The following is a 27,811-nucleotide window of genomic DNA, read 5'->3' on the forward strand; positions in this document are numbered from 1 at the left end:
TTTTATTGTTCAAGAAATCTGTACAAAAACCACACACAACACACCCATACATACACAAGATGCTTGATCACTCTAACTTCCCCTGCCCTGGTCTTTCCACATGTGAGACCTCCCTTGCCCCACTCAGAGGAAGCCACCCTTCAGCCCCCATGTCATCAGCATAGGAGTGGGGGGGACGGGCTCCTCCCTGCCCCCTGCTCAGGGTCCCAGGCAGGAAGAACACTCCCTGGATGGCCTGCTTAAGTTCCTAGAGTCACAGTCACTAAGGCCTTGGAGCTCTCTGTCCAGTGAGCTTTCCTTAGCCCCATTTTGCCAAGTGGAAAATGGATTTCCAAAGATAAGTGTCAGTGGTGTTGCTGGGACAGGAATGCAGCTCTTGGATCTCCAGCAAAGGGACCTGGGGCAGGAGTAGAGGGCCTTAGAGTTGTCCCTGGAGTTGGGCAGGGTCAGCCAGGACTATAGTGGTCTTCCCAGGGTGCCTTCCGTGACTGCCTGTGTGGCTTGCTCAGGCATGCGGCTGGGGTCGGTCAGGATACTGGTGCACACACTTAGCTGGCGGAGGGAGTTCAGGACAGCTGGAAAGAGACAGAGACATGGATGAGGTGGGGGCTGGCATCAGGGAGCAAGACTAGCCGGCCAGCCCTTCCAGGACCCTTGTCTGCAGGCATCCTGGTGACTGGAAGACCCTCCAGGGAGCATGCAGCATGGATCCAGGCAAAACCCCTTGCCCTGCGCCTCCATGCTGCAGAGCGGACAGGTGGTGGGCATACTTGGCCGGAGAGCTGGTAAGGAACAGCACTGGTCCAGCCAGGCTAGTGAGGTCTGGCGGAGGCTATGAAGGCTTGACGTGGACACCATCCCGTTGAAGGACTCGAATAGCGGTCGGATGAGAATGCTGAACTGAGCCACAGTCAAGGAGCAGGCCTGAGGCCAAGAACGGTACCCTACCAGCTACATGGATCCTTGATGCCTGACCCAAACCAGGGAAAGGAAGGACCTGTCACTGTTTAATCTTGAACCCTATAGCCCTCTTGTGTCCCCCTCATCATGCCAAGGACTATGTGCCTCTCTGGTCCTCAGCTCCCTCTTGGTTCTGCCAGTCCTTGTTCTACTCGACTGTCTCTTCTCCCTGGACTGCCTGCCATGACCTTGATCTGGGTGTGGGGTTGCATGCCTGTAATGCCAGCTACTCAGGAGGCAGAGGTAGGAAGTGCAAATGCCTGAGACCCTATCTGAAAAACAAGTGACACTGAGTTCAATCCCCAGCACTGCAAGAAAAAAAAATAGTTCTTCTCATTTCTAGATCTCACCATTCAAGAACTCAGACTACTCTTGGGGACTGTGTGTGTGTAGGTGTGTACACACTGCGCACATGTGGGTGCTGGTACTGGGGCTTGAACTCAGCCTCATGTTCTTACTTGTACTCTACCACTTGTGCCACACAACCCCCTTCTGGATTTTTTTTCTGGCTAGTTGGAGATGAGTCTCTGGATTTGTCTGCCCAGGCTGGCTTCGAACTGTGATCCTTAGATCTCAGCCTCCTGAGTAGCTAAGATTACAGGTGTGAGCCACCACTGCCTGACTCTCTTGGGGTCCCTTGGTCTGGGTCCCTCTTAGGGCCCAGATCATCACTGGGTGATCCTGTTGGCCTAGAGCCTGGTAGCAGGGGGCAGATTAGAGCCCCTCCTTGGGCCTGTGGAGCTGATCCTGTGGCTTCAGGCAAAGCTTGATCTAGCTGCAGTACTAAGCCCTCTGCTGCCCCCAGGCCATTGGCCCAAGTTAGGATACCACCCAGAACTTCCAGTTGTGCAGTGTGCGGGTCCGAACGTAGTCATCAAACATGTGTCGCATGTGGTCAAAGCGCTGGCGTGTGATGGGCACCCCTGTGGCGGGCAGCTGCTGCTGGCACAAGCTGGGGGCCAGGTGGGTCAGCAGCAGGGAGCCAGAGGATGGCCTGCTACCCTGGCCCCTGCCCCAGCCCTTCCCCACCCTGCCTACTTGATGGCAGCGTTGAGCTCCTCAATCTCATCCCGGAGCTGCTGGGCCTCCTCCTGCATGGCGGCCCGCTCCTGCTGCAGGATCGCGATGTACTCAGCTGTCTTTTGCAGGGTGGTGGCCTTGCTCACCTGTGGGCACCACCAGTGTGGGTCTGGGGGCTGGCCTTAGGTGGGTGACCAGGAGGGGGTCCTGTGGCTCTAGGGGTATAGCCTGGACTGGGGGCTCACCTTGAGGGTGGGCTGGGCACTGAGGGTGCTCACAAGTCCGTGCAGAGTGTCGAACCCGAGTTTGATATTGAAACGCCGTTTCTGTTCTGCCGAGATATGCGTGATCCTTCGGCTCTCAGTCTTGGGGCACAAAAGGTGCAGTGAGTTTAGGAAAGAGCCCAGGAGAGCCAGGGGGCTGGCACAGCAGAGGGGAGGTGCTCACTTTATTGTTGTCTTGACGGCCCCGGCTTAGGATGGGTGGAGGGGGAGAGACGTGAACCCTCGGTGGCCCAGCTGTAGGCATGGAGTTGTCCTTGTCCTCCGACAGCCGCTGCTCACGGCCTGTGGCAGGGACAGACAGACCCCCAGAAAGACCTCTCTGGCTCCAGGCCAGCTCCCCTCACCCTTCAACAACCCACCACCCTCCATCTCCAAAGTCCCTCCATCCTGGCCCTCCCTCTTTACCACTGGGAGCTGGGGGCGACAGCCGCTCTGCTTTGGGGACAATCAGGGGCCTGGGAGGGGCCAGCATGGCAGGGCCAGGTGGCAGCCTGGGCGGTGCAGGGGCCAGCGTTGGGGAAAAGAAGGCATGAGGGAATTCAGGGACCGTCTCCTGTTGGGGTAGAAGGGCAGAGAGTTGGGGAACAGGCCCTGGGCTCAACCCCACCTCCCAGCACCTTCCATCTTACCGGGGAGCCTGGGGATCGGCTGAGGGGAGCAGGCAGGAGTGGCGGCTCCAGGGCCTGCTCAGGCTTAGCTGCATTCACACAGAACAGCCCATCATTGCTGGAGATCCCACTGTGGCCCAAGCCCACCCTTCATCCCAGAGCTAGTCCCTCTCACCTGCCCTGAGCAGCTGCGTGAGGCAGGGGTTGCTGGGGCTGGCAGTGGCAGAGGTCACGGTGGGGGGGCTGGCCCTCTGTCCCCTAGGGGAGGGGGTGGGGGGCTTTCCTCTGGGATGCATGTTCTGGGACACTGTGAGGGGAGACCCAAAGGCAGACTCCAGGTACCCCGAGGAGAGATGGTCTGTGGGGAAGGGGGCGGGGCCAGCCTGCAGGGTGGGGAGGAAGGCCGGGGCAGCAGGCACAGCGGACACTGCCAGGACAGGAGGAACTGTGGGGAAGGAGAACCTGGCAGAGAAGACGGTCTCTTCTGGCACCAAGGCTGGTGGTGGAGCCATGGCAGGGAAGGAGGGTGGGGTGCAGGGCTCCAGGGGCCTTTTGGCAGGGCTAGGGTATGGAAGAACAGAAGGGGGTGGAGGGGGAAGGGGCAGGGGCTTGGGCTTGGGGTCTTCAGGAAGGAGGAAATCAGAGTTCAGAAAGGCACTGGGGTCCACAGGGACAGGGCAGCTGCTCCGAGCCTAGTTAGGGGACAGAGAGACACTCAGCAGGGAGCAGGGGTGACGGTTACCCACTTGCAACTGTGCATCCATCCATCCACTACCTAGCAGTTTATCCATTCAGTTCCTCATGCATGCATACACCTGTGACTATTCCTATTCACCCATCCATCCACTATCTACCCATCATCCACCCAACCATCCATCAACTACCTCCCAGTCCATCCATCCAGTTTGCCATGCATGCATCCACCCATGACCATCTCTCTTCCTTTTCAGCCATCCATCTACCATCTACCACCTACCATCCATCCATCAACCACCCATCCATCCATCCATCCATCCATTCAGCCACCCACTCACCATCCATTCATCCTTCTGGTCATCCATCCATTAACTACCCACCATTCCATTCATTCATCCCTCCATATATGCATTCATGCACCCATAAATCCATCATATCTCCATCCATCCTTTTATGCATACGTGTATTCCTCCATCTATTCAACCATCCATTCATCTATCATCCAACCAACATCCATCCACCCATCACCCATCCAACTATCCATGTAACATCCATCCATTACCCACCCACCAGTCCATCCATCCATACACCACCCATCTATTCATTCAACCATACATCATTCCTCCCTCTTTCTATTCCTCCATCCATCTATTTACCAAGAACATTAACCAACTAGTTACCTACACACCAGCTCACCAGTCTATGAAACTATTTACTGATGAATCCATCCACCAGCCAATCCACCCAACCAGCCACTCGCTTGCCTATATATCTACATATAGCTATACAACTCACATATGCACACCCTGTTATCTGCATTCTGTTCACTAATACGTCATCCATGCAAGCATTCACTTGCTCACTCATTGGACAACCATTTGCCAAGGGACGCTGTGTACACTCCGAGACAGTAGTGAGCAAAACAGCACTTGTAGCAAGGGGCCCACAGTGCAGTGGAGTTTTTCCTCCTTACAATCACTTATAATAATGCTTGGAAAGTCTGGTGATGGCCAGAAAAAGGGATCTGCACTGGGCATGGAGTTCTTGAGCCAACATGGTAGACTCCGATTTTCCTAAATAGATGCTCAGCTCGCTGGCTCCATGTTTTCCTTCCCACTTCCCTCTGGCTCACCCTCCATCCGTCTCTTCTGTCCAAGCCCAACCCAAGCCCCAAGGCCCAGAATCTGCCCTCCTCCAGGAAGCCTTCCACCTGCAACCCTGCCTCTCATGGTGCCCTGCTCTGCCATTTCTGTCTGGTCCAGTTCTGCCTTCCCTTCCCTTCCTGCTGTGCCCTCCTTTATCTCTTGGTTGGCCAAACTTGACATAGAGCCCACAGGAAGTGCCTGGTAGGGCTCCAGGCAGCTGGGGTAAAGAGAACAAGGTGAGCCCACCTGCAGGCGGTTCTGTCCTGAGAGCTGAGCCATGGCTGAGGAGGAGGATGGTGCCACCTCTGGGCCTAGGATCCCGCTGCTGAAGAGAGAGTCAGCCATGGGGCCGAAGCTGGGGGGCTCTGGGAAGTTGGAAGACATGGACGTCTGGGGAGGGCGGTAGTTGCTGAAGAAATCTGTAATTGGGTGGCAGCTGTTAGGCCTCCGTCCCTGGGCTGGGGGGGAGGGGGGCTCCACAGGAGATTGTGAAATGGGTTTCTGTCTTGCTCAGGGGAAGCAGCAGCCAAGGCTGAGGTGGGGGGCCTGACAGGGTGGGGGGTGAAGTATGGGGGGGGCTAGCAAGAACCTCAGGAAACAGCACACCTCCAATCCACACTGGACTCACAGGACCCCTTTATCTGATCCCCTACGAAGGCGGGGCAGTATGAAAGGGGCCTATGAGGGAAAGGGGTGGGGTGCAGGGAACCACTCCAGTGTGACCCGAGGTCAAGGGTGAGTCACAGGTGAGCAGGTCAGAAGGTCAGAGGTTCTGGGGCTCACAGGAAGGTGGACAGTCAGTGCCTTACAAGCTGAGCCCAGGATGGGGTGAAGGCTAGTGGGAGGACAGCCACAAAAAATGTGGGCTCATCCTGGGGACAGTAGTGGGGGTAGGGGACGGGGGAGCCTGCAGTACTGGCGGGGGAGCACAGGGTGGCCAGATTGGGGTACAATGTTGTGTAAGGCCTGGGCTATTCTGGTTTTGGGAAGCAGCCGCCTGTGGCCTAAACCACATCCTGGGCTGGGGCGCCGCTTGCCCACCCATCCCTTCCGGGCCCCTTTCTCTGACCCTGAGCAGCCTGTGGTCCGCTCCAAGGCCCCCGCTGCTGGCCAAGCCTGACCTCACCACAACAGCACCCCAGTTCCCTCCCAACCCAAAGCCGGGAGAGCTGGCAAGGCGCGTGCATGCATGTATGCACATGTGTGTGTATATGTGTGCACACGTGCACACATGCCTGTGTGATCTCCATGAAGCAACTGTCCCATTGAGTGTCTGTCACTCTGTGGCGCCTGTGCGTGTGTCCTGCCTTGTCCTGCCCTGTCTGTGTGTTTCCCAGTATCAGAAGGCAGCTCCAGCTGCCCTGAGGTTTACTTGGGGTGTGGTGTGTGTGTGTGTGTGTGTGTGTGTGTGTGTGTGTGTGTGTGTATGCGTGCATGCGTGTGTGCATGTCCTGGGCCTTGGACTCAGGGCCTGGGCACTATCCCTTAGATTTTTCATTCAAGGTTGGCACTCTATCAACTGAGCCACACCTCCACTACCAGTGTTTTGGTAATTGGAGATAAGTGTCTCATAGACTTTGTTGCCTGGGCTAGCAATTTTCAGTTCTCAACCTCCTGGGTAGCTAGGATTACAGGGGTGAACTACTGGTCCAGGACTCTACGCCCATTTTCAGCCAAGCTGCAGGAGCAGGTAGCGCCACCGACCCTCCAACCTGGTCCCCAGAAGCCACAGGCTACATGGCTTGAGACGTGGGCTCATGTGCCCCCCCCACTCCCTCTTGCTGTCACCCCCCAGGCCTGTGTAGGGGTCTGAGGTGGTGGGTCCATCTCATTCCTGAACCTCCAACCATCTGCTTATCCTCAGCTAAACTGCTTCCTGGCCTCCCCTCAGCCCCAGCCTCCCTCAGCCCCAGCCTCCCCTCAGGCCCATCATCCCCTGGGCCCCAGCTTCCCTCAGCCCCGCCTCTTCCTGATCTCCACTCACTCCTGGAGCCCCTGCCCTGCCCTGCTGTCTCTCCCCACCTGCCCACCTGCTGACTGCATAGTGTTCCGGACCCTCAGTGGGTTCCAGCCCCTTCTCTCCAGGGAGGGGCTCACAGGGGAAGTGCGGGCATCCTGGTCCTCGATGCCAGGAGCCACCTGCCCTGTGAAACCCAAGCTCGCCCCCACCCCACAGCCACTCTGAACTGGAAGGTCTTATAAGGTACCATGCTGGGGCTGGGGATATGGCCTAGTGGCAAGAGTGCCTGCCTCATATACATGAGGCCCTGGGTTCAAATCCCCAGCACCACATATACAGAAAATGGCCAGAAGTGGCGCTGTGGCTCAAGTGGCAGAGTGCTAGCCTTGAGCAAAAAGAAGCCAAGCCCCAGGACTGGCCCCCCCCCCCAAAAAAAAAAAAAAGGTACCATGCTGGAGGTTCCCACCTGTAATCCAAACTACTCAGATTACAGGCGTGACCACAGGAGAGGAGATCTGGTGACTGGTTCAAAGCCAGCCAGGGCAGAAAAAAACATTCCACAGACATTTATCTCCAATTACCCAGCAAAGACAGAAGTGGAGATGCGGTTGAAGAGGTAGAGCACCAGCCTTGAGCAAAAAAAGCTAAGCAAGTGTAAGCAAGCACCAGTACCAGCACCTCCCCAAAAAAGTCCCCAGCTGTCTGTTTTGTCCAGAGCTCTGACAGGCACAGCTGGCTCTTACCTGTCATGGGGGTCTGTGTGCCAGGATGCGGCTGCCGCCCTCCTTGGCTGCTCTGTTCCCAGGGCACTGCCATCAACACTGCTGCCCCTGGTGCACACACGCATGCACACACACACACACACACACACACACACACAACAGCTGGGGTAGGGGCAAGGGTGGTTCCTCATTCCCTAGTCCCCGCTCTATAGGGGCTCTGCTTCTCGACTGACAGGCCCAGAACTCTATGGACATGGCTGGGGGAGTGGCTGAAACTAAGCCTCTCCTCTACTGACCTTTCTGTCCTCTGGGCCTTGTGTGGGACAGACTGAGCCCTGATTTACACACACACAAACACAGGACGTGGCTCTGGAGCCCCCTAGTGCAGTCTGCAAGATCTATGGGCTCAGTAAAGAAAGCAGTGTAAAGAAGTCATGTGAAAACAGAGACATTTGTCCGTCCCATGAACTCATGACACCAGGGTATCTGGGAGCATACTTGGAAAGGCATAACTTGGTGGCGCTGGGTTACAAGAGGAAGAAGCTAAAAATTTATGATCTTCAAAAATGTTTTATAACTCGGGCTGGGGATATAGCCTAGTGGCAAGAGTGCCTGCCTCGGATACACGAGGCCCTAGGTTCGATTCCCCAGCACCACATATACAGAAAACGGCCAGAAGCGGCGCTGTGGCTCAAGTGGCAGAGTGCTAGCCTTGAGCAGGAAGAAGCCAGGGACAGTGCTCAGGCCCTGAGTCCAAGGCCCAGGACTGGCCAAAAAAAAAAAAAAAAAGTTTTATAACTCAAGTCAATATTCAGGCACTACAGATGAGGAATGCACGTAGGCAGGCAGGCAGGAATTAAAAAAAAAATGTTTTATAGGCTGGGAATGTGGCTGAGCCATAGAGTGCTTTCCTAGCATGTATAAAGCCCTACGGTCAATTCCTCAGTACCACATAAACAGAAAAGGCTGGAAGAGGCGCTATGGCTCAAGAGGTAGAGGGCTAGCCTTGAGTAAAAGAAGCTCAGGGACAGTGCTCAGGCCCTGAGTTCAAGCCCCAGAACCAAAACAAAAAAAAACAAAAAAACAAAAAAAAAAAGCAAAACTGGAGTGGAGGTGTGGTTCAAATGGTAGAGCCTCAGCCTTCAGTGAAAAAGCTTAAGGACAGAATCCAGTCTCTGAATTCAAGCTCCAGTACCACCAAAAAAGGGTGTTTGAGTTTTTTTTTTTTTTTTTTTGGTAATAAACCCACACCAATCAAAATCCCTCTTCCCCTTGAGAGATTCCCACATTTACTGCTCTCCTGGGAGTTCCTAGTCCCCTGGTCCTGTATTTATCCCTCTCCTTATGTGAGGCCAAACCATTTGTATCCATCTGGCCAAATTGGGGACCAGGAAGATTCCCTCAGAAAAGACCCAGAAGAGCCTGGCAGTGGTCCACAGTGGTGTGGTACCCTGCCTGTGTGCTCTAGGAAGGGTTGCCTCACCCGAGCTGTCCACGAAGTCATCGAGGCTAGGCTGCAGGGGCGTCAGGTCTGGCTGGATCATGTCAGCATTGCCAACATAGGCTGAGGGAAGAGCGGTGCCCGTGAGGAGCAGCAGGCAGGGAGGACAGTCCCCAGTCCTCCCTGGACTGTCACTGGCCCGAGCCAGGTCCCTGCCCTGAGCTGGGTCTGAGGCCCTCACCATCGTCAGGAGGCAGCTGCAGGGATGAGGGGCTGGGTTGTGTCATGGTGAAGAGCGTGTCAGAGATGTCGGACAGGAAACAGTCGAGGTCCAGCAGTTGCCGCCCACCAGGCTCCTCCTGGGGGCCCCCCAGCAGCACGGGCACCACGCTGGAGAAGATCTGCTCGCACCATCGCTCTGGCGGCGGCCACCCCTCTTCCGCCTAGCGAGACGGGGGGTCACTGCCCAGCTCTGCCTGCAGACCCAGGGCCCCTGGGTGTCTCCAGGACTGGGGCCTGGGGGGCCGCCACCAGGGTGTCCTCGGCCACCCCACTGGCCTCCGGTGAATCCTCCGCGGATACAGGCCACAGGCCCCTTAGCAGGAAATAAGGGCTCCTTTCCTCCATCCTGTGCTTTTCCCTCCTTGGGGCGTGGGGTCCTGCGCCTTAGGGCCCCGCCCAGGCCTCCCATCATCTGCTCAATGACCAGGGGGTCTCTCCACCAGGGGGAATGGAGGTCCCTCCGGCTCCGCCACACCCCACCCTCGCCCGCACACATGTCTAGGGACAAGCCCAACCCCATCCCTGGATTTCACAAACACCTACCTGCTTGGGGGCCAGGAGGTCCTCTTCCCTGCTGGGCTTACGGAGCTGCAGGGACAGAGTTAGACACCGGACGCCCTTCCATCACTCCCACTCAGCGCCCCACGGTGTGGCCCCCCAGTTCCCCCAGGCCCCTCTCGCCAACGCCTCCTGAGGAGGCACGCAGGCTGCAGTGGGGCGCAGTGGCCACACGGTGGCGCTGCCATCGCGGGCCTCCGTGGAGGGCCCGAGGGCGCGGGCGAGGCGGGGACCCCCTGCGAGGCCCTTCTGAGAGCCGGCGGCCCGGTCCTGGGGAAACAGCTGTGGGCGCCCCTGGGTCCCCACTGACCCGTTTCTTGTAGTAGATGCGCCACTTGTGGTACTCGCGCATCACCACCTCGATTCGGCGCTTCCAGTAATTCCCTTCCAGGACGACGGCCTGGGGGCGCGGAGGGGGCGGGGCCCGGGAGGCATGATCAGATCTCCCCGCCCCCATCTCACTCTCCCCTCCACGCCTCTCCCCTCCCTTCCTCTCCATCTCACCTCATCTCACCCTTCCCCCCTCCCCTCCACAGTCTCCTCTCCCCTCATTCCTCTCCCCTCTTCTCCCCTGCTCATCCCTCCTCTCCTCCATCTCACCCTTCTCCCCTCCTCACCCCTCCCCTCCATCTCACCTTTCTCCTCCATCCACACCCCTCCCCACCACCAACGCTTCCTGCTGGGTCCTGCCCCCCTCCCACCCGCGGCTCCAAGGTAGGCTGTGGGTGGGTGCCGCACCCCTATCTGCCTACCTCAGGTTTCCGATGCTCGTCGGCCTCAGGCCCCTGCAGGGGAGTCACAAAGCCACACACGGGGCTCTTCCTCCGCTCCACATCTGAGAAAAGGGTGCCAGGTCAGGGGCTCCCAGACCTCAGCAGCTCCTTATGGAGGGTGGGAACTCGAGGGGCAGCCTCTGAAATCTAGCCTGGCTTTTTTGTTTTCTTGAGCAGTCTCACTATACAGCCAAAATTGACGAGTGATTCTCCTGCCTCAGTCTCCCCAGTGCAGAGATTACAGCAGTACCACACCTGACCCCACCTGGCCCTGAAGTTCAGGAGGAAGCCTGCCTGCCTGTTCTGCCCCCCCCCTTCCCATCATACTCTCCTGTGCTTCCCCGGAGGTCCCAAGTGGGGGGCACAGTCCCCAGCCCCCAGCTGGGCCTCCCTCACGTTCCTGTGCACCCCACTCCCACCTCACAGAAGCAGCTGGGTCCATCCCACCTCCACCCACCTCACCCTGGCCCCTTCCCAAACCCCAAGCCCAGCCTCTCCTTCTCTTTTCGTGTCTGCACCCCAAGTTTTGTTACTGAATCCCAGAACCCATCCCACCCACTCCCTTTTTATTTGGTGCAGGTACTGGGGCTTGAACTCAGGGCCTCTTATCGGAGCTGGCTTTAACACCAACATGTCCTTGTCAGCCATGGCTGCACCCTAGCAGGGACAGATGCTGGAATAGGGGCACAGGGCTAAATCGGGGTGGCTTATCTCCTATGGAGAGATAAGAAAAGCAAACAAAGCAGGAGATAATGAGGGGGTGGAAGGTCCTTCTGCCCTGGGACCTGGGCAGAGCACAGGCCTAGGGAAGGATCTGGGGGTCCGGGACCAAGCAGAGGGGTGAGCTCCTCCTCGCCTCCCTGGTGATAAGGAGGGGGAGGCTACTACTGAGGCTTGAACCCCAGCCTTCCAGCTCAGACATGGCTATTTTTTTTTTAAACTCAAGGCTGGAGCTCAGCCACTTGAGCCACAGCTCCACTTTTGGCTTTTTGCTGACTTTTCTTCCCTGCTTGGCTTCACACCATGATCCTCAGAGCTCAGCCTCCTGAGTAGCTAGGATCACAGGCGTGAGCCCCTGGTGTCCAGCCTCTGCTGCCCCTTTTATTCAAATCCATGAACTTGAAAAGTCACTTGCTTTTATGAGCCTCAATTGCTCATTAATAAAATGGGGGTAGTTAGGAGGCCTTAAAAGAGACAGTGGAGGAAAATGCCCAGCTGGGATCCAGTGCAAAGACCCGAAATGTTCCTCTGGGACTGTGGCAGCCCAGCACAGCAGGAGGGAGCTGAGCAGGATGGGGCCTCACTAACCCAAGCCTGGGCCCAGTCCAATGAGATGTCCCCAAAGGAATGAGCATGGCTTCGGCCTCTTCAGGATACATCCTTCATCACTGAGCAAGTGCCAGCGTTATGCTGTGCCCTTCATCCACCGTGAGGCAGGACTATTGGCCTCATCTCATCAGGAACAAAATGGGTTCAGAGAGGTTGGGCAGCTGGCCTGAACTCACCAGCCAATATGACATACAGAACCTGGCACAGAGATAGAGGGGATGCCGGTTTCTCTCACCCCACCTCCACCCTGGGGATGAACACAGGAGGTAGGTAAGTTATCTACCATTGGGCTACATCCCCCCCCCCCTATAGCCCCAGTAGTGACCTGACTCTTTGGGCCTCCAAATCTCCAAGGTGATCAGTAAAGATTTCATGGAAGGCTGGTAGAGACTCACACAGGACTTTCTCAGTTTCCCCATTTACAAAGTGATGCATCAAGTGGGTCACACTGGCTCACACCTGTACTCCCAGCCACTCAGGAGGCTGAGATCTGAGGTTGGCTGTTTGAAGCCAGACTGGGCAAGAAAGTCCACAAGACTTCTCTCCAGTTAACCAGTGAAAAGCCAGAAGCGGAGGTGTAGTTCCAAAGGGTAGAGTACCAGCCTTGAGTGAAAAAGCTAAGGGACAAGACCCAGGCCTTGAGTTCAAGCCCCAGTGCTACCCCCCCAAAAAAAAGTGGTGCAATCAGCCAGGGGGCGTTTAATGACCCCTTTATCCTGTCATTTGGAGCATTGGGGTGCAGAATGGGCTGCGAACTGGTCCCCAAGTCCCAGCTGCTTCCACAGACACACCCTTGGAACACTTTCCCCCAGGCCCTCTGGTGGTCAGGAGCTGCACAGGGGTCCTGGGCTTCCCCATAAGACCAGCAGCATCCTGCTGGCACTGGTTCTGAGTCCCCTAGGGATGGGGGGGTAGGGGCGGCTGGCCGGGGACCCTGGTTTACCCACTCACACTGGATGTACCAGGCTCTCCAGATGGCGTTGTTCAGGCGGATCTTTTCCCTGCACAACAACTTGAGGCCTTTGAAGTTCTTCCACTTGGGCGAGACCAGCTTGCCACTGTTGGGGGGAAGAGAGTCAATCAGGGTGGGAGTCCTGGAGGGCTGCTCATGCATGAAGTATTCACCTACAGCTGCTGCATGGAGGAATTCTCACCCCAAATCCTCTGCTGTGCTTACCTTAGTGACATCCTTCAGACCACCCCCACCCCACCCCACCCCCATTCTCTGAGCCCCGTGTGTTAACCTATTGCTGAAAGCACCAGCCACAGAGCACTTTTTATCAGCTCTGTCTTCAGAGCAGCCATATGCGGTGGACTTGTAGCTGTTACACCTGCAGAAGGACAGCTGGAGGGCCTTCAGACCCATTTGTTTGGGAGAGGCAGAAATGGTTTTCATGGTCAGGCAAGATGGTGCATGCCTGTAATTCCTGCTACTCAGGAGGCAGAGATAGAAGGATCACAGTTGGAGCTCAGCATCTTAAAAAAAATAAAGATGCAACCTTATCTGAAAACAAACTAAAAGCAAAAGGGCTGGGAGCTCCAGTGGTAGAGTGCTTGCCTAGCAAGTGACAGACTGAGTTCAAACCCCAGTACTATTCCAAAAAATAAAAAGAGGAAGGAGCATATTCAAGGTCACACAGCTAGGGCTCAGGCAGGCCCTGTGACTTCTCTGTTAGTCTCTCTGACCCCCTTAGTCTGAGGAGCTGGAGGACCCCATCAGAGAGGGAGCCACTTCCCCAGGTGTGCCCTTCTCTTGGCTATGTGGTGACCCAAGGCAATCAGCAGAGCTGGCCGCTAAGTCCGTGTGTAGAGGCCGCACACAGGAGGTTCTGAAGCCCCACTGGGCAGAGCAGGCCCAGTGAGGCTGACCCAGGAGGCCAGATGCCTGGGGTCAGACCTCTGCCCATCCCCTCCCCCCACATCCTCCTCATGGTTTACAACACTGGTGCCCACACTTGCTCAGATAGTCTGAACCTTCTGGAAAGCCAGGCCTGCCCACTGCGCATCCTGGGAGTGAAGAGGGGGTGGATGTGTGTGTTTGACTCCTCAGCTCCTCTCCCAGAAGCCCCTGGAGGTGGGCCAAAGGGTTCTCGCTGGTCTCCAAGTTCCTCTGTTTGCTTTGGGGAGGGGTGGCTGCCATGGGTGGGAACATTGCCACCTCTGGGGACCACAGGCCTCATTACCCAGATGGGGTCTATACACAGGTGTCCTGGCTGATGGCCCTACCCTGGGGTGCTTAGATCAACACCATCTGTGCAGAAAGGAGACGTGGGGGAACTCTGACCCCTCCGGAGCCAGCTTTCCCTGGGGCACCTGAGGAGGACTGTACATTTGCTGCTCCCCTCCGTATCTGAGCAACCTCTTGGCGTTGCATCCCCAGCCAGCCAGCCCCCTTCTCCATCTCTCTCTTTTGAGGTTCACGGTCCTGACCTGCCGGTGGGACCAGAGACTGACAACAGCTGAGCCCTAGGAAAGGATCTGATTGGTTGGAGGTCGGGGGAGGAGCCCAGCCAGCAGCAAAAAGCCTAAGGCCAAAGTTCAAGCACTGCTTGTGACAGCAGGAAAAAAGTTAGAGAATTTTAGGCCAAACTAGTTTTCTTGTCGGAGACACAGTCCTACTGAGTAGTCTCAAACTTGAGATCTTTGATTCTCAGCCTCCCAGGTGCTGAGATTACAAGGCGGGTGCCCTCGTGCCCACTAGGATGCGACAACCTTTAGCACTCAGTACACTCAGGAGTTCCCTTTAGCGCAGCCCAGCCCCAATGTGTCCTTGCTTATCATCCCCCCCCCTACGTCCTGAGGCCAGCTCCCACCTAGCGCGAGGACGATCTGGGAGCCACTAAACCTCCCACAGCCTTCCACTCCCGGCTTCTAGAAAAGTCCTCCCCTAGCCACACAGCTCCGAGAGGTGGAAGTCAGCCAGGCATGCTCAGACTGCCCTCCCTCCGGCTAGCCTCCTCCACCACCTCTGCTCCCCTTGCTTGGACGCTCCCTTCCATCCAGGGCTTCCCTGGGGCGCTCGCTAGCCCCTGCCTTTGAGGGCCCAGACACTGTCCCTGTCCGAACTTTAGTGGGGTTTTTTTGCTGTTGTTTTTATCTGTACCCAGGTGGAGACCCGCAGGCTCCACTCCCATCCCTGGTGCAGGATCCCGCCCAGGGCAGGACCCCCACAGTCTGATCTTTGCATTTTTACCCCTGCCACCCCGAATTAAGTTGCTACAGCCTCCAGCCAGCCATATGGGGGACAGTCCTGTCTCTCTCTCACTGTGGTGGGGGGAACGTCTCCTCTCGGTCCCCTCCCCCCTCCCACCAGTGGGCGGCGGAGGTGAGGGCAGGAGGCGTCTGAGGAGGGGCGCATCCCGTGTGCCAGGACCTCAGACGCCCTGTTCCCAGGCGGTCTCGTGATGTCCAAGGGGTGGGGAGGAAGGGACGGGAATTTGAACTTTCCACACCGGTCAGGCGCCCGGGATGGACGATCGGGTTGCAACACGACCCGGGCCCGAGGCCAGAACTGTGTGGGCCAAGGTTGGTTCGCCTCTGGCCAATGGGGTCCGGGACTTCACCGTCCCCGGCTTCGCTGCGCCGTGGCTGGGCCGCCCGCACCCCACTCGGCTCCGGGCCGCAGGTGCCCGTGCTTCTCGGAAGGAAGGAGGCGCGGCGGGGCCCAGAAACGGATTTACCCGCGCCGCGCGAAGATCAAAGCCGGCCAATCCCCTTCGACGCGACGGTTTTCGGTTGATAATTTATCCCGGCCCCTCCGCTCCCAGGAACTTTGCTCCGGGGCACCGGGCCAGGACCCCGGTTCGCGCCCTCCTCGGGATACGGGCGCGGCCCGCGCTCTGCGCCCAGCGCCAGCGGGGTCCCCAGGTGCGGGGCTCGGGGCCCAGGTCCCCTCCCCGGCCCCTCCCCGGCCTCAGCCGCATGGCTCCGCCCGCGGCGCCTGTCTGGGGCGCCCCCGCGGCCACCCCGGACCTAGCGGGTCAAGCAGCGGAGTCCCAGCTCCTGGAGGCGGGCCGGGCCAGGCCGGGCCATGGCTTAGCTTCAGGAGACGCGGGCAATGAATTGGGGCGCCCATGGGCGTGCTGGGGCACTGCAGGAGACAGGGGTAGGGGGGTCCTCGACAGGGGCTGTCGGAAGGGAATCGGAGGCCCGGGGATCAGCAGAGTGGCTTAGGCGCTTGGGGGTGCGAGGGACGCCTGGCACTTCTTTGGGGGCCTAGGAGCCAAGCGCAGAAAGGCACCCCAGGGGCCTGCGGAGGGAGAGGCGGCGACGGGAGGACGGGGCTGGCGGCGGGGGCCCGAGCCCGGCCGGGGGCGCCGCCGGGGGCCCAGGCTCGCGAGGGGCGTCGCACTCCAAGCCGCCCTCACCTGTAGGCAAGGCTCATGCACTCGAAGAGGCGGGTGAGAGTGGGGTCGATGCTGCGCGGCCCGAAGTCGGCGACCCCCGCGGGCCCCTGCTGGTCACGCCGCCGGGTCAGCGAGTCGCTGTGCGGCGACGACACCATGAAGTGTCCGCTGTGGATGACCTGCGATCGGAGCAGACCGCCCGCGCTGCGCCGGGGGCTCGGGTCCTCGGAGTCTGTGTCCGAGTCCGAGTCCGGGCTGGGGACGACCCGGGGTACCTGCGAGCCCGAGGCCAGACCTGCGAGCGCCCCGGCCATGGCCGCCGCCGCCGCCGCGCCTGCACGCCGCAGCCGCTCCAGCTGCCGAACAGCCAGCACCGCCCGCTCGGCCTTATTAACATAGCCACGCCCCGTCCACGTGGGCGTGGCCTGTGCCCCCTAGGGGACGCCGGAGCGCTCGGGGCTCATTAGCATAATCAGTAAGCCTGTGAGTCGGGGTCTGCGGGTTTCTCTTCCTCCCTGCAGCGACACCTAGAGTCGCGATGACTCCGCCCTCAGCCCGCCCAATAGGGATGTCCAGGGCAGCTGCCTGGGCAAGTGGAGGGTTTTCTGTGGCCAGTTCGGCCTCATTAACATAGCCCCGCCTCTCCCGTATGATTGGATGCTACTGGGGTGGGCGGTTCCGGGTCCGTATTAGCATAATCGGTGAGCCCAGTGGGAGGAGGTGGCCCGAGCCTGCGGTGTCTGCCTAGAAAGGGGTCTCTAGAAGCGTCGCTCATTACACCTGAGCCTAAATGCGCATCAGGGCCTGGGGGTCGTGCGTAAGGGGCTCATCGACTAACTTCTGCCTTCCTTCCCCGATCGCGGAGTCCTAGGCAGTAGACAGGCAATGTCTGCCGAAGCTTGGCCGGTGAGGTTACCGTTACCCCCCGCAGCCTCCAGGTAGCTTCGGTGGGGACATCATAGGTCCAGATTACGTGTGTGTGCGCTTGCGCACCAGTACTGAGGCTTGAACTCAGGGACTTGTACTCTCACTTGGCATTTTTTTCCCCCTCAAGGTTGGTGCTCAGCCATTTGAGCCTCAGCCCCACTTCTACCTTTTTGCTAGTTAATTGGATAAGCACTTCAAGGACTTTCCTGCAGTGGGCTGACTTCAAACCTGGATCCTCATACCTCAGCCTCCTCAGTAGCTAGTGTTACAGGTTTGCCACCAGTACTGGGACGTTTTCTTTTTTGTCGGTTGTAGGGCTTGAACTCTGGAGTCAAGGAGCTGTACTTGAGCTCTTCAACTCCAGGCTAGAGCTCTGCCTGAGCCACATCACCACTTTGAATTTTCTCTGGTTGTTAATTGGAGATAATAGTCTCATGGACTTTCCTGCCAGGGCTGGCTTTGAACCTGGATCCTTAGATTTCAGCCTCCTAAGTAGCTAGGATTGCAGGAATGAGCCACTGGCACCCAGCCATTGGGACTTTTTTTTTTTTTTTTGCCAGTCCTGGGGCTTGAACTCAGGGCCTGAGCACTGTCCCTGGCTTCTTTTTGCTCAAGGCTAGCACTCTACCACTTGAGCCATGGTGCCACTTCTGGCTTTTTCTGTATATGTGGTGCTGAAGAATCGAACCCAGGGCTTCATGTATGCTAGGCAAGCACTCTCCCACCAGGCCATATTCCCAGACCCCAATGGGACTTTTAACAGTCCTCAGAGCCATAAACAATCAGCACACACCAAAATATCTCAGATTTTGGGCTGATTTCTAAACTTCACCAGGGTTGTGTCTGGTGGGGGGGGGGGGTTGGAGGTAAAAGCTAACTTCCCTAGGCCTGGCCCAGGTATGTCCTAGTCTGATCACCTGAAAGGAAAGATGGCACTGGCAGAATCCAGAGGGGGGGAGGGAGAGAGAGAGAGAGAGAGAGAGAGAGAGAGAGAGAGAGAGAGGCAGGCTGGAGGTGTGATTCATAGAGGAATGTTTAGCTGTGAGTTCAAACCCCAGTACCAAGGGGGTAAAAATAGAAACAGAAACAAAAACAGACCAAGTTCAGTTGTTCATCCCTATAACCCCAGCTACCCTAGAGGCTGAGATAGCAAAGAGACCCAAGGCAAAAATAAAATTAGTCGGGCTGGGGATATAGCCTAGTGGCAAGAGTGCCTGCCTCGGATACACGAGGCCCTAGGTTCGATTCCCCAGCACCACATATACAGAAAACGGCCATAAGCGGCGCTGTGGCTCAAGTGGCAGAGTGCTAGCCTTGAGCGGGAAGAAGCCAGGGACAGTGCTCAGGCCCTGAGTCCAAGCCCCAGGACTGGCAAAAAAAAAATAATAATAATAAATAAATAAAAATAAAATAAAATAAAATTAGTCAGATCTCATCTCAACCAATAAATTGGGGGGGTTGTGTTTGCTTGTCCTTCCTGTTACCTTCCTTCCTATAGGGTCTGAGACTGGCCTTGGGAAAAACACAATACACTACTTATAAAACAGCTAAAAGGGGGGCTAGGAATGTGGCTTAGTGGTAGGGTGGTTGCCTTGTATGCATGAAGCCCTGGCTTCAATTCCTTAGCACCACATAAACAGAAAAAGCTGGAAGTGGCGCTGTGGCTCAAGTGGTAGAGTGCTTGCCTTGAGCAAAAAGAAGCCAGGGGCAGTGCTCAGGCCCTGAGTTCAAGCCTCACAACTGACCAAAAGAAAAGCTGAAAAACAAAAAAGGCTGGGGGCATGGCTCCAGTGGTAGTGTATCTGCCAAGCAAGCACAGGGTCCTAAATTCAAGCCCCCGTACTGGGGAAGAAAAAAAAAAGTCTATCTTGGTCTCTTTGTTGCTACTTTGGAGGGGCTCAGTCTCATTTCAGAAAGGCTGAAAAACTGGTCCTTTGGGGTCATGTACATTGCCCACCCCTTCTGTATCTATGCACCCCTGCAGAAGGACTCGAACCCCCTCACCCAAGGACTCTGCTCCTAGAGACTGCTGATGGTGCAGGAGTGAGTTTTGTCCCTCCTTCTGGCTGCCCGCCTCTCAAGTCCACCCCCTGGGGACCTGGGAACCCCATATAAACCCACATGGGAGCACTGCAGCGTTTGTTACAGACACAGTGTCCTTGGACTCTCTCATGGTGACATGACGTGGTCTTGCCACGGGCAACACAGGCCCGCCTCACCAAGAAGGCTCTCTCACCTCTCACCTTCTTCTCCTTTCCCCTTTGTCCTGTGGTTACCCATGGCCTGGCATTCACAAACCCACATACAAACAAGCGTGCTTCCCAGCCAGGTCCTGACTGGGGGCAAAGACCTGGCTGGCCCCAGGGTCGCCCTGCACTCTGCTCTCCCTGCCTTTGGAACCCAGTGCCAGGATCATCCCGCCAAATGCTTCCTTCTCAGTGTGAAAGCTCACCCATCTTTGAAGTACTACCACTGACTGCTTTTGTTTTATTTTGTTCTGTTTTTTGCCAGTCCTGGGGCTTGAACTCAGGGCCAGAGCACTGTCCCTGGCTTCTTTTTGCTCAAGGCTAGCACTCTACCACTTGAGCCACAGTGCCACTTCTGGCTTTTTCTACATATGTGGTGCTGTGGAATCGAACCCAGAGCTTCAAGTATACAAGGTGAGCACTTTACCACTTGGCCATATTCCCAGTGACAGCTTTTCTTTTATACCACTATTGGGATTTGAAGTCAAGGCCTCAAGCTCTCACTTAGTTTGGATATTCAAGGCTGGTACTCTACCCCATGAGCTGCATTGCCACTTCCAGTTTTTTGCTGGTTAAGTGGAGCTAAGAATCTCACAGAGGCCAGGCACCAGTGGTTCACGCCTGGAATCCTAGTTGCTCTGGGGGCTGAGGTCTGAAGATCATGGTTCAAAGCCAGACCAGACAGGAAAGTCTGTGAGACTCTTATCTCCAATTAACCACCAGAAAATCAGAAGTGGCGCAGTGGTAGAGTGCTAGCCTTGAGCTGAAGACCTCAGGAACAGCACCCAGGCCCAGAGTTCAAGCCCCACAATTGACCACAGCTAGCACTCTACCACTTGAGCCAAAGCACCACTCTGGTTTTCTGGCGATTCATTGGTGATAAGAGTTTCACAGACTTTCCTTCCCAGGCTGGCTTTGAACCTTGATCCTCAAGTCTCAGCATCCTGAGTAGCTAGGATTAGAGGCGTGAGCTACCAGCGTCTGGCTCTGACAGATTTTTGTCATTTTATTTTGGGGGTGCTGGAATCAAGGGCCTTGTGCAAACAAAGCAAGCACTCTGTTGCTGAGCATCAACCCATCCCACCTCAAGTAGCATCCTTGCCTTCTCCAAGTTTGTATGTGGGTCTTGGTAATACTGTTCTGGCCATACAATTGCCATCTATTCCTAAGCAGCAAGTGGTACAAGGCCTCTCTTTCCCACTAGAGGGCGAACGTCCCAGAAGGAAGAACCCTGTCAAAGCCCAAATCCCCTCAAGGGCAGATGGGTGAGTGGGTGTTTGTGAGTTTATATCACATATAACTACAATATGCAATACATACATACATACATACATACATATATACATCTATCCACCCATCTGTTGACCCATCCATCCGTTCATCATCCCTCATCCATCCACCCATCCTTTTCTCCATATATCCATCCATCATCCATGTATCCATTATCCATCCATTCATCGTCCATCCACCCACCCATCCTTCCATCACCCATGCAGGCACACATAATCCCTACACACACATTCACGCTTAGAGAAAAATGTACTATGTCCTGGTGTGGTGGTACATGCTTGTAATTCCAGCACTTGAGAGGCTTGAAGAGTCTGAGTTTGAGGCCAGTGTGGGCTACACAGTGAGACTCTGTCTAAAAAAAAGTGCATCACATGTATCTATCTCAGGTAAGTATTTAACTTTTTTTAGGTACACCAATTGTGATCTTTGCTCTACAGAACATAAGTGACTAGTGGGAATATTTAACTTTTGCCAAAGATTAAAAACATTAGAAAAACACTTTTGGGCTGGGGATATGGCCTAGTGGCAAGAGTGCCTGCCTCATATACATGAGGCCCTGGGTTCGATTCCCCAGCACCACATATACAGAAAATGGCCAGAAGTGGCACTGTGGCTCAAGTGGCAGAGTGCTAGCCTTGAGCAAAAAGAAGCCAGGGACAGTGCTCAGGCCCTGAGTCCAAGCCCCAGGACTGGCCAAAAAAAAAAGAAAAAGAAAAAGAAAAGAAAAACACTTTTGACTTCACAGAGATAGAAAGTAAATTAGTAAGTTGGGTGCTGGTGGCTCACTCCTGTAATCCTAGCTATTTAGCCTACTGAGGTCTGATAATCACAGTTCAAAGCCAGCCTGGGAAGACAAATCTTCCAGACTCTGATGTCCAATTAGCCCACAAAGAGTCAAAAGTGGAAGTGTGGCTCAAGTGGTAGAGCACCAGACTTGAACTGAAAAAGCAGAGCAAGAGTGTGAGGCCCTCAGTTTAAGACCTAATACCAGCACACACACAAAAAAATTAGCAATTGCAATGAACAATTTACTGAAGCTGGGAGTGAGAAAAGAAAAAATGACTGCTAAAAGGATTCTCTCTCTCTGTGTGTGTCTCTCTCTGGTGGTAGTGGGGTTTGAACTCACGATCTTCAGGGTCTTGACCTTGCTCAACTTGCTTGCTTGGCTGATGCTCCATCACTTGAGCCACACCTACACTGTCAGCTTTTCACTGGTTCATTGGAGAGAAGAGTCTCCCAGACTTTCCTGCCCAAGCTGACTGTGAATCTCAATCCTCAGACCTCAGCCTCCTGAGGATGACAAGCAGGAACCTCCAGGCACTCAGCCGCCTTGTAACTTTTAACCCAGTTTGGAGACAAGGTCACTTTTTTTTTTCCACTGCGAGGGGTCTGTCCCAAGGGCCTGGATCTTGCAATCCCTCTATAGCAGGTCACAGGCTGAGACAGCGAGGATTCAAACACTCACAATCTGACACCAGCCTGTCTCACAGGTGCTGACGGCAAATTAAGAGGGCTAGTGATAATTCTGGATGAGCCAGACGCCACCACTGCTGTTGCCTATGTACCTTGGCCCAACCATTTTGAGGAAGTGTTTTTGTATTTTTATGTGAGCAGGTACTGGGATCTGAACTTAGGGCCTAGGCACTGTCCCTGAGCTTTTTTGCTCAAAGCTGGAGCTGTACCACTTAAGCCACAGCTCCACTTCCAGCTTTTTGCTGGATAATTGGGGATAAGAATGGCACACACAGATTTTCTTGCCTGAGCTGACTTTGAAGCCCCATCCTCAGATCTCAGCCTCCTGAGTAGCTGGGATTACAGGCATAAGCACCAGTGCCTAGCACTTTGGGCAAAGTTTGATACCATCCTCCACAGATGGACCTAGCAAAGTCCACTAAGATGTGTGCCAGCATGCAAGACTCCTCACTACAGTGCTGTTCTTTTTCTATCTCTTTAAAATAAAAACACCTTTTTTTTGTATAGAGGATTAAACCCAGGACCTTGTGCATACTAGGCAAGCCCTCTACCACTTGGGCCACACGTCCAATCCTTCCGCTTATATTGTTTTTGAGAGAGGGTCTAAATAACTTTGTCCAGGCTGGCCTCAAGCTCTAGATCTCCCCGCTTCTGCTTTCTGAGGTTCTGGGATTACAGGCATGTGCCATCACACTCAATTTCAAACATTCAATGTGTGTTAAAAGTGCACATATCCATGAATGTTCGTAGAGAATACTTGCATGTTGCGGGACCTGCATAAAGGAGCCAAAGGTGGGCAGGGCAGAATGGTGCATGGCAGCACTCTGGATGCTGAGGCAGGAGTATCACACATGCACAAGCCAACCCTCAGTTACACATATCCAAGGTGGGAAGTGGGGTGCAAGGCCTGCCTCTGGTGCTGTCACTGAGGAAGGTAGCTCCCCTCCAGTTTCCCAAGGTGGTTCTAGAACTTTGGAAAGAAGCCCTCGGGCTAATTCTAGACACCTCCCCCCCCAGTCCTCTCCGTCTTTTTCTCCTTTTCCCACCCTTCAGTCAGACCAAAGAAAGTCCACTCCAAGTGCAGTCAAGAGGTGCCAGCCTCAGCCAGGTTCCAGTGGTGAGGCCTGTAATCCTAGCTAGCTACTTGGCAGGCTGAGATGGGAAGGGTAGAAGTTTAAAGCCAGCCCTGGGAGAAAAGTTTGGGAGACCCCTTCTCAACTCATAGCTGAGTGCAGTGGCACACACACGTCATGAGAGGCTGAGATTGGGAGGATCAGGGCTCCAGGCCAGCCCTGGCAGAAAAGAGACATGGTAGTGAGTGCCTGCCATCCCTGCACTGAAGGCGTCTCCGGTGGCAAGGCCAGGCAGGCAGGAAGACCCTACATCACATCACATCAGCCCAGCAAGCACAAAGCCCTGTGTTCTCAGTGCTGCAAAGAAATAAAATAAGAATAAAAGTGAAAAGGAAGCAACCTGGCCCTTGGCAGGAGCATTCTCAGACATTCTTTCCTGTTCATGGAGGGGAGTAGAACAGGGCTTGCCACTAATCTGCACCACTGGAGAGGGAGAGGCCCAGAGAAGCTAACACGCTTGCTAGAAATCACACAGCAAGGACTTTCAAGCCCCAATTTCTAACCCTGCGCTTCTTCCCTCCTCCCCTCTTCCTTGCTTTCTTCTTGGAGCCTCGCTAGCCTTTTTCATTCAAGGCTGGCATTCTACCACTTGTGAGCCAAAACTCCAGTTCTTGCTTTTTGCTGGTTAATTGGAGATAAGAGTCTCTCGGGGGCTAGGAATGTGGCTCAGTGGCAGAGTGCTTGCCTTGCATGCATGAAGCCCTGGGTTCGATTCCTCAGCACCACATAAACAGAAAAAACCAGAAGTGGCACTGTGGCTCAAGTGGTAGAAGAGTGCTAGCCTTGAGCACAGAGAGACTTAGGGGCAGAGCCCAGGCCCTGAGTTCAAATTGCTGGCAAAAAAAAGTCTCTTAGACTTGTCTGCCCAGCTGACATTGAACTGTGATCCTCAGGTTGCAGCCTCCTGAGTAGCCAGGATTACAGGTGTGAGCCATCAGCTCCCCAGCTGATCTTGTTTTCTTCAGATGGGGTTTCCCTACGTGGCTCAGACTGGCTGAAGAGCCTCCTGATTGGGGCATTTCGTTAGAGTGATGAGAAGCTCAGGAACTGTGGCTGAGCTCAGCCTCAGCCTCCCTCCACTCCGCAGAGGTTGGATTGGGGCTTGGGTCTAGGAGTTCCACCTCCATCTAGGGAGTCTCAGTGTTTGCAGTAACAGGCTCTCATTGCAAAACTATCTGAGGGCTTCTGGCACCAGCCATGGCGGGGGTCGGGGGGGGGGGGGGTTGAGCATGGTAATAGAGATTTGGACTCAAAACCTCAAGGACTCTACCAGTTGAACTTTATCTCAAGCCCCTTTTTTTGCTTTAGTTATTATTATTATTATTAGGTAGACTCTTGCACTTTTTTGTTTTTGGTCAGTTGTGGTGCTTGAACTCAGGGCCTGGGCACTTTCCCTGAGCCTCTTTGTGCCGGAGACTAGTGCTCTATCACTTGAGTCACTGCCCCACTTCCAGTTTTTGAGTAGTTTATTGGAGATAAGAGTCTTATGGGGACTTTTCTGCCTGGGCTGGCTTCGAACCACGATACTCAGAGCTCATCCTCCTGAGTAGCTGGTATAACAGGCGTGAGCCACCGGTGCCCAGCACCTCTTGCACACTTTTACCTGGGACTAGTGTCTGGCTACTATTTATCCTCCCACCTATACCTCACAACTAACTGGGATTACAGATCTGAACCATCATGCCTGACTTGTTCTTTAAACTAGGATCTCACTACATTTTTGTTCTGGCTAGCCTCGAATGGTAATCCTGCTCTTTCTGCCTTCGAAGTAGCTGGGATTCCAGGTGTGAGCCACCATGCCTCGTCTAAGGATTGCAGTGAGCTGGAAAGCAGAGACAAGGACTTCCCATTGTACCACCAGCCTGGGCTGCACAGTGAGACCTTGTGTCAAAAAGAAAGAAGCCCGGCGCCCGTGGCTCATGGCTGTAACCCTAGCTACTCAGTACTAGCCTGAGCCAAAGAAGCATGGCTGTAACCCTAGCTACTCAGTACTAGCCTGAGCCAAAGAAGCTCAGGGACCATGCCCAAGCCCTGAGTTCAGGCCCCAGGACTGGCACAAAAGAAGGAGAAGAAGAAGGAAGAAAGGAAGGAGCCTCAGTCTGTATGCCAACTCTGCCCAAGTCTCCATGACCTTCAGCAGGTGCCTTGACCTCTATGGCCTCTGCTTCCTCATTCGCAGGGGAGAGACGCCGCCTTACCGCTGTGTTATCAGGAAGAAGGAAACTGCACATGCACACATGCCTCCACATATGTGCACACACACACGCACACACACAAGTACACACACATGTGCCAGCACACATGCACAGTACCTGGTGGGCAGGTGGCATGCAGGCAGTTCCCCCCTCCCCTCCTGGCTGGCATCCAGGTGCACCCCCCTCCCCTGGGCCTGACCCCCTCTTTGGTCCTGACCAGGCAGAGAGAGCGGTGCTGTCCAAAGCCTCTCCTCGCCCTGGTCCCTAGGTGTGTGTGCCTCTTGCACAGCCAGTACCAGAGCTAAGACCAGCACTGGGGAGAAGGGGCCCAGGTGCTGGGGCGGCACAGGTGGGGATGGTTGAGGGACCTCAGGAGCTCTGGGACATGCAGAGGGGTCTGGAAGCATAGAAGCAGAACCTGGATGCACCCCACCTGTGCAGGCCGGCCCCTCCAGCCCAGCTGGCAGTGCGCTCCCAGAAAGCAGGCAGGACGGGCTGGGGTCCTGCACCCAGAGACCTCTTGCCTCCTTCCCTTGACAGCCAGGTCATATGAAGGGGACATGTAAGGGTGAGAATGAGCACCCCAGAGTGAGGGAAGACACCCCAGAGTGAGAGTGGCACCCGGGGTGAGAGAAGACACCCCAGAGAGAAGACCCTCCAGAATGAGATGGGGCACCCCAGAGAGGGGCACCCGAGAGTGAGAGAGGACACCCCAGAGTGAGAGGAGACACCCCAGAGTGAGAGTGAGCACCCCAGAGTGAGAGGGGACACCCCAGACAGAGTGATAGTAAGTACCTCAGAGTGAGAGGGGGCACCCCAGAGTGAGAGGAGACACCCCAGGGTGAGAGTGAGCACCCCAGAGTGGGAGGAACACCCCAAAGTGAGAGGGGGCACCCCAGAGTGAGAAGGGACACCCCAGAGTGAGAGGGGGCGCCCCGGAGTAAGAGTGAGCACCCCAGAGTGGGAGGAACACCCAGAGTGAGAGTGAGCACCCCAAAGTGAGAGGGGGCACCCCAGAGTGAGAGGAGATACCCCAGAGTGAGAGTGAGCACCCCAGAGTGAGAGGGGACACCCCAGAGTGATAGTAAGTACCTCAGAGTGAGAGGGGGCACCCCAGAGTGAGAGGGGACACCCCAGGGTGAGAGGGGGCATCCCAGAGTGATAGGGGACACCCCAGAGTGAGAGAGGGCACCCCAGAGAAGGGACACCCCAGAGTGAGAGGGGCCACCCCAGAGTGAGAATGAGCACCCCAGAATGAGAGTGAGCACCCCAGAATGAGAGGGACACCCCAGAATGAGAGAGGACACCCCAGAGTGACAGTAAGTACCCCAGAGTGAGAGGGGGCACCCCAGGGTGAGAGTGAGCACCCCAGAGTGAGAGCGAGCACCCCAGAGTGAGAGGGGCACCCCAGGATGAGAGGGGCACCCCAGAGTGAGAGGAGACACCCCAGAGTGAGAGTGAGCACCCCAGAGTGAGAGGGGACACCCCAGAGTGAGAGTAAGTACCCCAGAGTGAGGGGATCACCCCAGAGTGAGAGGGGACACCCCAGGGTGAGAGTGAGCACCCCAGAGTGGGAGGAGCACCCCAGAGTGAGAGGGGGCACCCCAAAGTGAGAAGGGACACCCCAGAGTGAGAGGGGGCACCCCAGAGTGAGAGTGAGCACACCAGAGTAGGAGGAACACCCCAGAGTGAGAGGGGGCACCCCAGAGTGAGAGGGAGCACCCCAGAGTGAGAGGGGACACCCCAGAGTGAGAGAGGGCACCCCAGAGTGAGAGGGGACACCCCAGAGTGAGAGGGGGCACCCCAGAGTGAGAGGAGACACCCCAAAGTGAGAGGGGACACCCCAGAGTGATAGTAAGTACCCCAGAGTGAGAGGGGGCACCCCAGAGTGAGAGGGGGCACCCCGGGGTGGGACCAGGAGGGAGGCGGAGGTGGGCGCAGGCCGGCTCCCACCCGGGGCTGGCTCACCTGGGCTCTGCGGAGCTGCGCGGGCAGCGATGCTCGATGCTCGGCCGATGCTCGGCTGGGGCTGAGCCGAGTCCGGGCCGGGCGTGCGCTCCGCGCTCCGCACTCCCGGCTCCGCGCTCCCCGCTCCCCGCCCGCGCTCCCCGCCCCGCCGTCCTTTGCCCCTGGGTCCGGTGCCGCCTTCGCCCCGAGCACGTGGCCCGCGGCCGCCCCGCGCGCCCCAGGGCTGTGGCATCGCCCCAGCCGCCAATCGCGGCCCGCCGCCCGCACGTGTTCACCTTCAACCCCGCCCTGGTCCCCCAAACCCCGCGGGCAGGAGGAGAAGGAGGGAGGGGCGCCCCAATCCCGGCCCAGCCCCAGGGTTCTCCCACGATCCCCACTCCCGCCTCCCAGGGGTCCCCAGCCCTGCTCCCTTGATGGGCTAGGCCTCTTCCCTCTCCCTCCTCCTCCTCCCTTGC

The 27,811-nt window shown here is 56.1% G+C and overlaps 1 protein-coding gene across 2 annotated transcripts; it reads right to left on the minus strand.

The window, feature by feature from the left end:
• Positions 1 to 27,440, minus strand: Mlxipl (MLX interacting protein like). 2 transcript variants are annotated; one of them, XM_048369109.1, is made up of 17 exons: positions 27,357 to 27,440; positions 12,730 to 12,836; positions 10,429 to 10,511; positions 9,987 to 10,076; positions 9,662 to 9,706; positions 9,078 to 9,279; positions 8,879 to 8,959; positions 4,960 to 5,132; positions 3,048 to 3,564; positions 2,894 to 2,961; positions 2,670 to 2,817; positions 2,428 to 2,546; positions 2,226 to 2,345; positions 1,999 to 2,126; positions 1,789 to 1,912; positions 771 to 900; positions 1 to 575 (listed from the first exon to the last, which is right to left on the minus strand). In XM_048369109.1, exons 4-17 carry the CDS (start codon positions 10,026 to 10,028, stop codon positions 457 to 459), a joined length of 2,016 nt encoding a protein of 671 aa, XP_048225066.1. In that variant the 5' UTR covers positions 10,029 to 10,076; positions 10,429 to 10,511; positions 12,730 to 12,836; positions 27,357 to 27,440; the 3' UTR covers positions 1 to 456. The 2 variants fall into 2 exon arrangements, with proteins under 2 accessions (XP_048225066.1, XP_048225057.1); XM_048369100.1 differs by lacking the exon at positions 27,357 to 27,440 and adding an exon at positions 16,146 to 16,472.
• Between the last annotated feature and the right edge of the window lie 371 nt (positions 27,441 to 27,811).

This window comes from Perognathus longimembris, chromosome 1 (assembly GCF_023159225.1).
Source record: "Perognathus longimembris pacificus isolate PPM17 chromosome 1, ASM2315922v1, whole genome shotgun sequence".
NCBI lineage: Eukaryota > Metazoa > Chordata > Mammalia > Rodentia > Heteromyidae > Perognathus > Perognathus longimembris.

Excerpts from the sequence above, each read along its gene's own strand:
- Mlxipl (XM_048369100.1), bottom strand. The coding sequence starts at position 16,438 with ATGGCCGGGGCGCTCGCAGGTCTGGCCTCGGGCTCGCAGGTACCCCGG. Across the intron at positions 12,837-16,145 it reads TGCATGAGCCTTGCCTACAG|TGGCAAGCTGGTCTCGCCCA; the intron begins GTGAGGGCGGCT and ends TCCCCCCAACAG. Across the intron at positions 2,127-2,225 it reads GTGCCCAGCCCACCCTCAAG|GTGAGCAAGGCCACCACCCT; the intron begins GTGAGCCCCCAG and ends TGGTGCCCACAG.